The 10,933-nt window shown below is 35.2% G+C and overlaps 1 protein-coding gene and 1 pseudogene across 1 annotated transcript; both read left to right on the top strand.

Annotated features, from left to right (window-relative positions):
- The first annotated feature begins 2,717 nt into the window (after positions 1-2,717).
- LOC120170687 lies at positions 2,718-5,319 on the top strand (annotated as a pseudogene).
- A 415-nt stretch (positions 5,320-5,734) lies between these two features.
- LOC120170689 (berberine bridge enzyme-like 21) lies at positions 5,735-7,450 on the top strand. Its single transcript, XM_039178595.1, has one exon. The coding sequence runs from the start codon at positions 5,735-5,737 to the stop codon at positions 7,448-7,450; it is 1,716 nt and encodes a 571-aa protein (XP_039034526.1).
- Positions 7,451-10,933: the final 3,483 nt, after the last annotated feature.

The raw sequence follows: 10,933 nt of genomic DNA on the forward strand, positions 1-10,933 counted from the left end.
ATTTAAATTAAATGGGCATTACCTTTTATTTATTATGTAAAACAGTAGAGTAATGGGGATGAGGTCATCATGCATACAAAAATAAAAATGTCATGCAAACAATTAATTTCAAATAAATTAGTCATGGGTTAATCATGTTCGAACTATTTGTCAAATTAATTAATCATGCTTAAAAATAAAACAAGTTAATGAATTAAATAATCGTGTTTCAATATATAATCAAACAAGCATACTTCATAAAAAAATTAATCTAATAGGCATGCTTTAATTTACAAAACAAACAAATATATATTAAATAAATAAATAGATAAATCATAAAGGAAAAAGGCCAAACTGGTTGTAAGCTGAAATTACATGGATAAAATTATAAAAATAGTGACCAAAATGAATTTCATATCAAAGTTACAGGAACAGAAAAATGATTTAAGAATCTAATAATTACACTCGCGTCCCTCCTATAAAAATCCAAAGTTCCCCCTTCTTTTTTTTCATTTTCAACCATGCTCTCAAAAGAAAAGGCTAAAATTTTTCTCTAGCTCCGACCACGACCACGGTGGCCGAAATTCCAAAATCCACACCACTCGAAGCTCCTTAATCCCCTGGTCCCGATTTTAAGACCCAAAATCACAAATAATACCCCGATTTGTGTAGATCTATGGATCAAGGTTTCAGCTTTATCGTTTCTAATGATGCCTTTTCGATTTTACGCGAAAATTGGCTTCTCCATCTACCGTTCGTCCTCTAAGCAAGTGCGAAGCTAAGCTTCCTTTCTTTCTCTATTTTTTTGTATGTTTCGAATTTCATTCTCCCAAAACAAATGACTCCCTCTTTGATTCTTTACAAGATTTATAGCTTGAGTGGGGAGCGTTTTTCCATAAGTTCGTCGAGATGTAATCCTAAAACTAGTGGGATTTGATAGAAATCGTTTCCCCTTTCTTTGATTCGTTTTTATTTTTCGGTTTTATTGCAATGCATGCCGATTTGATGCCATCTCCTTGTTGACTTCGATTCCATTTTTGTTTGGGATTTGATTCGGCTCTGATTTGCACTATTTTGGTTCGAATTTGCTTCGATTGATGTTTTGGGAAATAAATCTTTCCAATTTCTTGTGATGTTCGATGTGTGTTACGCGTTTGAGGAAATTTCCCGGCGTGTGGTTCTCACACCCCGTTAATTGATCGTCTGGTGACCTTTTCCGTTCTTTGGTGGATTATGAACCATTGGATCAAGGGCTTGGATCCAACGGTTGCTAAAGCAGCTGCGTGTATGACATTATTTTTTAGGGTTTTAAAACCTTAGATTTCCTACGACCTGGGTCATTCATTTACCCCCTGATCTGATGGTTCCTGAGCGTGCGGCACTAATGCTAAAGTGTGAACCCTAATTCATTGGGCTAGACAAATAGGTTCCCTGATGAAGAACGTTTTTCAAACTGTTCCCAACTGATAAGCGAGATTTTAACTACAAAAATAATCGAGTTTAGATAATAATAACTCAATCATGAGCTTCAATCACACCTGTGAGATCCTACTAAGGGAACTTTTAAGAAAGAAAAAAAGTATAAAATTTGAATCGAATCAAAATTAAATTCTTAACAAAAGTTTTTTTTTTTTCGAGAAATAATACTATTTTAAGACTATTTCTTTCATATGTATCCTAAGAAAAAAAAATGAAACATGGCATATATACATACAAACTATTTCTATTTTCAACACTAAGCTCAAACTTTTAATTGAATGAATTTGAATATATGAATATTTTAATATATACATAAATTAAAGTGGAATGTCTAAAAATAAATCATTTTAAAATTTAATGGCATAAACTAAAGTTTACGAGAAAGAAAATCGCCACATCATAACACCCTTAGCAATTTAACAACCCAATGCCTACATTAAAGCTAAAATCAAAATTCAATATTAGAATTGAAATATTTTAAAATTTAGTACTAAAATATTTTTAAAAAAAAATTCTAAAAAGTAATAATAGTTAATTATACATATAAAATAGTATTCCATGTTTTTATGCATATAATAATCAAGAAAGATAAAGAATGTAAGCCTACTACTTTATATATCAAAACCTTTGTCTTGGCAATGCTGCTGCTGGTGTTTTCTCTCTTTTCTAATAGATGGGCGCACTTGGAGCGACGATGTTCAAAGAATACCACATCCGCATCACCAACTATTTGCCTAATCATCAATTTCATTTTCCTAATCCGATGTGTCCTACTTTTATTTGCATTGCAAACTAGAGAATAAGATATATCAGTCCCAAAACCTTATTAAAAAATGAATTTTATTAGAGTTTTAAGGTTTCTTCTTTGATAAATTAGGATTATATTTATATTTTATGTATTTAAAATATATAATTTTTGTTCATTTCATTAGCAATATAGATGATGTTATCTATGAATCCTTTTATAATAATAAAATAATCTGATTACTTGCATTGTAAGAATGATATTCTTTTAAGATTTTAAGCAATCTTAATGCATCTTCTCCTTGGATTGATCTTCTTGAATCATAAAAAAAAGTGATTTTTTAATTAATATTATTAGCTAATTTTGATTCGAAAAATTATGACAATTCTTGATTTTTTTTAACTAATTCAAACCCAAAATTTATTAGATATCATTTTTATAAAAAAAAAACCCATATATGATTCAAAAACAAAATATAAATACTAGAAAATCTTATATGGTGATCACATAACATATGACAAGCAGCATGGGCAATCTCAAAAGTATTACCCTCCCATTGCTGCTAGCATTTTCCCTCCTTCCATTTGCAGAGAGTGATTGGTTCATGAATTATTATATTCATGTCACGAACGATTTGCCTTTACTTAATTCACCACCCAACCAGAATTTGTTCCTACATTACAAGTCCAAGAAGAGGGACATCGGCGACAGACCGATGATGAAGGGGCAAGATTACACGTGGGACACCAAGATCAATTTTTTCCGGCCGATTATTTTCCTTTGCAATTCGCAGTGGGTGGGTTACAACTTACAAGAGTATGTCTTTTGATGCTTTTGAGGCCAAAAGAGACGGAAAAAAAGTGCTTGGAGTACCATAACTCTTGCATGTGGTCGGTGAGGGCAGATGGGATTTATTTCAGTAAAGATAACACTACTTGGTTTAATGCATACCGTTGGTAAAATCTAGTCTATAAATTTATATTCTCGTCGGAGAACATATTAACAACCGGTTGCAATTATTTGTTTATTGTTTGTTTATTTATTAATAAAATAAATTATAACGTCATCAACGATTAAATTTAGAAGTTTGTATTAATATTTATATATTAAATATATTATTTCTGAATTGATTCAAAATTAAAAATAGATAGTTGACTCGAGTTAAATCTATTAAGTTTAGTTGATTATCCGTTAAACTTCATCGGTTATCTAATTTTAAAATAAAATAATAATTTTTTTAAAGGAATAATTCGATTATGTTAGAATTTGGATTTTTTTAATATAGTATCTAAGATCATAATTTTGTCATCATGAAGCAAATTCAACTACGGTGGTAGTTAAATTTTTTTATGCATCATGGGGAATTTAATTATGGATGCAAGTTTAGACAATGATGATTCAATCATAGGTCTAAGTCACCTTTGAGGTCTAAACTAAAAGGCAATTTTTTAAGAAAAAATGTATGCAATTTAATTTCAGTCGAAGTCGAATTTTTAACAAAAATATTTCAAATCTATTTTGAGAAATAATATCATTTCAAAATTATTTGGAAAAGTAATTCTTATTAATATTTCTAAAACTAATTTTATTGGAAGACCACTGAAGGAGATCAGAGTATTAGAACATAAAATCTTTAGATAAATTTTCATCGTGTTTAAGTGTGTTTCATGAAAAATCAATTCAAAAAGAAAAAAGAGAAATGAAATGTGAATGTTTTAGTATCAATCTTGTTACAAATGACGATCGATGAAAAACAATGATTTTTTGAAAACGACGGCTATAGGAGTAAATTATTGTTTGAGAGACCAAAATGATACACACTAAAATTTAGTGCCTAAATATAAAGTATTTTAAAGTTTCTTCCATCATTTGCTGCAAAACCCTGGCTAGGATGGGTTCGCTTGGGTTGATTCAGGTGCCACTTTGGGTGAACTCTTCTATGCAATCGGTCAAAAAACAAGATCCAAAGTTTTCGCGCCGGTGTTTGTCCGACAGTAGGTGTTGGTGGTCATTTTAGCGGCGGCGGATATGGTAACATGATGAGGAAACATGGGTTGTCTGTCGATAATGTTGTCGATGCGAAACTGGTTGATGTCGGTGGCAATGTTTTGGATCGAGAATCAATGGGGGAGGATCTTTTTTGGGCTATCAGAGGAGGTGGTGGAGCTAGCTTTGGAGTTATACTTTCATTGGAAAATCAAGTTAGTTTCTGTCCCTGAAATTGTTACTGTTTTTAGAATTGAGAAGACATTAGAGCAAGGTGCAACTGATATAGTTCATCAATGGCAATATATAGCTGATAAGATAGATGAAAATTTGTTCATTAGAGTTGTTCTGTTACCTGTGAATAAAAAGCGTTTGCAGTCCATTAAAGCTAAGTTCATTGGATTGTTTCTTGGTAATGCTAAAGAACTGACTTCAGTCGTGAATGAAAATCTCCCGGCATTGGGTTTATTGCCTGAGAATTGTGTTGAAACGAGCTGGATCAAATCGATACTGTTTTGGTCTAATTATCCCATTGGAACATCCATGGAAGTGTTGCTTCAGAGACAACCTCAACAAGAAAAGTACCTGAAGAAGAAATCGGATTACGTGCAGGAACCGATTTCGAAGGAGAAATTTGGAAGAAAATGATTGAACTCAAAAGACCTGCATTGACATTGAATCCTTATGGTGGGAAAATGAGTGACATTCAAAGAGTCCGATACCCCGTTTCCTCATAGAGCAGGGAACATATACAAAATCCAATACTCGGTCACCTGGAAAGACGAAGGCGACGAGGCATTGAACCGGAGTTAAGATCAGATACGAAGGCTTTACAATTATATGACACCTTATGTGTCGAAATCTCCTAGGAGTTCATATCTGAACTACAGAGATGTGGACATAGGGATCAATGAAAATGGCAATGCAAGCTACTCGGAGGCTGTTATATGGGGAAGAAAGTATTTCAAAGGCAATTTTGATAGATTGGTTCAAGTGAAAAGTAAGGTTGATCCAGGTAACTTCTTTAGATATGAACAAAGCATACCATGCCTTGGATCCTGGAAGATTGTCATGGCAGAATAGAAATCTGTTTTTATTTAGATAGCAGCTGCTTGAGCATATACACATAAACCGTGACTCTTGATTATTTGTAACTTCTACTACAGAACCAATTTGTAAAACTATATGTTGCCTTGTTTTCTGGTTTTTGTTTTACATCTTTTTCGCGAATAAGGGTCGGATTCATCATTTTTACAATAAAAATATAATTATAATTGAGATAAAACTTATAAGATAAAAAAATTAAAAAATATTTTGTAGTCGGTTTATGTCCATCTATTACAGCTCCTTTTTCTTGGGTGGACCGTCTCCTGCCTTAACGAATAAGCACACTCCACATTCTGCCCTGTGTCGGTCTACACTATGCTACTTTCGCCGCATTTAAGATGCCACGTTGTCCTATTGCCCATTTGCCACCTCCATCTTAAACCCCCTTCTCGATGAACGAAATAGAAAGCAAACCATATCCCACGCCGACTACGAGCAATGCCGCCACTGTCGACATCGTTAACTACTGTTGTTTCAATCATCGTCTTCACCACCGTATGTTTGCCGTGTGCAGCCGCCGATTCAGTCTATGAATCCTTTCTCCAATGCCTAAAAAACCATTCCACTCCATCAGATAATAGTATCTCTAACACAGTTTACTCTCACTCCAGTTCATCCTATGAACCTGTTTTACAACACTATATTCGTAACGCTCGTTTCAACACTACTTCCACACCTAAACCCATCCTCATCGTCACGCCTCTGACCGAATCCCATGTCTCCGCAGCCGTCATATGCTCCAAGAACATCGGGTTTCATCTCAGAATCCGAAGCGGAGGCCATGATTTTGAGGGTATCTCCTATGTATCCGACCAACCCTTTTTTGTCCTCGACATGTTTAATCTTCGTTCAATATCGATCGACATGAAGGATCGGTCGGCTTGGATTCAGGCCGGTGCGACCCTCGGGGAACTTTATTATAACATATGGGAGAACAGCAAAGTCCATGGTTTTCCTGCGGGGGTTTGTCCTACCGTTGGTGTTGGTGGTCATATAAGTGGAGCTGGGTATGGTAACATGGTGAGAAAACATGGTTTATCGGTGGACCATGTGGTGGATGCTAAGATAGTTGATGTTGACGGTAAGATTCTCGATAGAAAATCTATGGGGGAGGATCTTTTCTGGGCCATCAGAGGCGGTGGCGGAGCTAGTTTCGGGGTGCTTTTAGCTTTCAAAATCCAGCTCGTTGGTGTACCCGAAACCATGACGGTTTTTAGAGTTGAAAGAACCTTGGAACAGAACGCAACTGACGTTGTTTATAAGTGGCAAACCATTGCTCCAACAACAGATGATGGTTTGTTCATGAGGATGCTTGTGCAGCCGGTTACATTAAACAAGCAAAAGACCATAAGAATCTCGATCTATGCACTGTATTTAGGGCCTGCTAATGATGTTGTTTCTTTGTTGGCCAAGGATTTCCCTGAATTGGGTCTTGGAAAACAGGATTGCTTCGAGATGAGTTGGATCGAATCGGCTCTATGGTGGGCTAGTTTCGACAAGGGAGCTTCGCCTAATGTGTTGCTAAATAGAGATTCTTACCATGTCAAGTTCATGAAGAGGAAGTCGGATTATGTCAAGACCCCGATACCAAAACAAGGGCTGCAATGGCTTTGGGAGAAGATGATTGAACTAGGAGAGCCAGGGTTGGTTTTCAATCCATATGGAGGGAGAATGAATGAGATCAACGCCACAGAAACACCGTTCCCGCATCGATCCGGGAATCTGTTCAAGATACAGTATTCGATAAACTGGAAAGAGGCAGGCATGGAGGCTGACGAAAGGAACAAAGACTTGGTGAAGAAACTTCATGGTTACATGACTGGCTTTGTGTCAAGGAATCCAAGGAGTGCTTATTTGAACTATAGGGATCTTGAAATTGGGATTAGCAGGAATTGGAGTTACAAAGAAGGTAAAGTTTATGGGGAGAGTTATTTCGATGTGAATTTTGAGAGATTGGTGGACGTGAAGACAGTCGTAGATCCCCATAATTTCTTTAGGAATGAACAGAGCATTCCCCCTCGTACAAGCAATGAAGGAAGCATCGCCCCTAGTACAAGCAAGGCATGGAACAAAACAAAACCTTTTACTATTATGATTATATTGTTTATAGCCATAGCTCACACTACCACAAATTTATTTATTTTCTATGTTTAAAATATTATCATTAAAACTTGCATTTATGTCACCATTTGTCTTTCGTGACGTTAAAATTGATGTCACGACAAATGTCATCCTAAATGTATCATTAAGTGTCAAAGGTGACGATATATGTATTTTCATCACCTATTGTTAATCGTACGGTGATGTTAATAAATAATATAATATTATATTTTGTATTTAATGAAATTTAATTATGCCATCAAATAATATAAAACTGTCATTAAATTATTTATATCGTCATCAATAATATAATAATTTTATTATATAAATAAAGAAAATAATATCATCACAATTCGTTATTAAATTTTTTTAAAAATATGTTATATTAAAAAATAATATCATCACAAAAACATTAAAAACACTAAACTTTTATAAATTATGATAAAAGACAAATCTTTTGTAAATTACTATAAAAGACAAATCTTTTAATATTACAACAAAGAATAAATCTTTTATAAATTACAACAAATGACAATATCTCACAAATTATAATAATGACGCATACTTTTTACAAAATATAATAGCAACCATGAAATTTTCAAATTACAATAAAAGTCCAAATCATACAATAATTCCATTGTAATCCCTCTCCTCTTGTAGTATCCCATTTCTTAGAAGCCCAAACGCAAAATTGTATGACCAGTGGTCAAATATGCTTACGTTATGATCCATTGATCCCACTTTCAAGTACTTTGCATCTGAATCTAATTTGACACAAGTTGCTCTACCTGTAAATACAGAAGAATAATGCATTTCCATCTTCATCTTGCAATTAGGAAAGATAATAGAGTGCAGCTAAAAAAAACATACCATAGGTTGAACCGACCAAATGTGCATAAACTATTATATGATCCTTATATAGTTGTTGTACAAGAAAAACTATGGTTCCTGGTTTCACCCGTCCAGCCAGTTGGTGGAGTTTGGTTGTAACACTCTAAACCCGATTGGGTCTAAAGTACCCCACTGAGCCCGAGGCAACCTCTGATTTTTCTTAACTTGTTCATTTTCTTTTCAAACATATTGAATGGTATCATAGTTAAATAACATTTAATTGGCATAAAACATTTTACAAAACTGGAGCTCTGTGACACATGTTTTAAAACCAAAATAATACAGACACAGAGTTTAAAAAACTGAATACATGAGTAAAGTTCTATGAATACATATGCCCACTATGCTACAGTACAGTACTATATCGGAGATGCTAGAAGTTCTACTGTGATGATACTCCACGAACTGTTCAAGCTACCAACCTGCCCACGAAAAATATCTGAAGGCTGAGCTTACAAAGCCCAACATTATAATCGCTAATCTAGAGCATCATTAAGAGTTTCATAAACATAAGTGTGCTAAAGATTATGTACTAAGCAATAGGCACATACATGATCTTGATCAAGTGCTACCTAATTAAGGCTTTACTGTTCTATCACTAAAGTATGAGTCTCACACTTCCTTTAGTCCTCTGCTGAGGGCCTCGCCATGAGCACACCACTAAAAGGGGGTCCTAACCTTAATGATTGCACACCTTATCTAAAAGCGACTATAACACCACTATGCATGTCCTGAATGAAACACTGACTCTGTGGTGCATTATCTGAATGCAACATTGGCTCTGCTATGCTAGTATCTAGTATCTTAAAGCATCAGACACTAGCCTAGTGAGAGGGGGTACAAGTATCACATAGTGTCGATATGGTCCCTCTAAATTGCTGGATGATCTCCTGGTATCACATAGCATCAGGTAGACCATCGAGAAGAAATCTCGATATCACACAACATCGGATATTCCCACTCAACTGAAGGGTTTGCCTTGTATCACCCATCATCAAGCCAAAGTTTCTGATAACTGGGGTATTGGACTGAAGCAACTACATGTTGACACTAGTTTTCGTCCGAGTGTTGTATTAATATATATATCATATATGTATTAATATATTATTATATTGTATTATTTATAAAGCCCGAAGCCCGGTTACAAAGTGAGGCACACATGCCCATTTACGAGAGGACAATCCGATTACAAGGCACACATGCCCGACTACAACCAAGCCCGAGCATGAGTCAGATGCAAGCCCAAACTCATCCAGGCCCAACAATGTTAGTAGGCCCGTGTGAGATACCCATCAGTAGTTAGGGTTTTCACCGAATATTCCAACGTCGCACAGCTCTCCACCGTTTAATCTCAATGCAGATCAAGGGTCCATATCAGCCCAACAAAAACCCTAAAAACCCTAGGGTTATCATCTTACCGCCACCATAGCTCCAACCAAAGGTTGCCACGCCGTTGCCGCCTCTCCAGATATCACCAGAGCACTCCAGAATTCTCTAGAAGATGCAAACCAGCCGTACAAGTTGCAACCCTAGGGTGAGTCACCACCGTAGCTCCGGTGACTCACTGAAGGGCACCCTTGTGACCAGTCCAAAGAATACACCACCGAGCCCTATAAAAGGACTCGATCGATCCAGCAAGATAGACAGAGAGAGAGCAAGAAAAGGGAATAACCATAAGAAATAGAGAGCAAATAGAAGGCTATCACAACGATCCACAATAGTAACAAAAAGTCGAGAGAAGAGAGTGAGGAAACTTACCATCACCAAAGCCCAAATGTCATTGGAAACTCCATTTCATCGAAGGTAAAATCCTAGATCAATTGCTTTTGGTCAGGTTTTAGAGAAAAATGAGTGTGGTTTTGGATAGAAGGTATTTTGATCTACGATTTGGGAAGTTTTTGTAAATTCTGGCTACTGTGTGTGGTGGCCGGTGGCGGCGGAAATCAGCGAAATAGGACGGTCGATCAGTGATCGGTCTTCCTCAAGCGAGGAAGCTAGAGAGAACCAAGAGGTTCTCTCGGTTTAGAGAGAGAGGAAGAAGGGAGAAATGAGAAGAGTGAAGGCCTTAGGGCCGGTTATTATGCATTTATACCCTCCCTCATGTGACGTCGTTTTGGGGAGGGTATCTTTGTAATTTTAGTATGGGTAAACTATACGCGCGATCACTCCAGCTTTGTAAACATTCCATTTTGGTCCCAAAATCAGGTTTTTCATATATTTTAATTTTGTTTTTATGTTTTTAAAATTTGTATTTTAGTCACTATTATATATATAAGTATGTTAAGGTAAAATTATGCATTTAGTCCCTAAATATTAATAAATTTATATGTTAATCCCATATTAATAATTTAGGATAAATTACACAACTTGTATATAATTTTAGGATTATTTCGTATTAATTAACATTAATATTTATTTTCTAATATACATTATGTGATAATAGTTATATATATTAGGATTATTATCATACATAATTAATATGATTATAATATAATTTTATATTATAATTAATAATAGATTTTTTTATTTATTTATATTAAGCTTTAAATAAAAATTTATAATTTATTGCAAAGACACTAATTAATAAATACCGGTACTAATTTTGGGCAGTATGGGGGTGTTAATCCTTCCCCATACGTAACCGAC

Source organism: Hibiscus syriacus, unplaced genomic scaffold (assembly GCF_006381635.1).
Source record: "Hibiscus syriacus cultivar Baekdansim isolate YM2019G1 unplaced genomic scaffold, ASM638163v2 tig00111783_pilon, whole genome shotgun sequence".
Lineage (NCBI taxonomy): Eukaryota > Viridiplantae > Streptophyta > Magnoliopsida > Malvales > Malvaceae > Hibiscus > Hibiscus syriacus.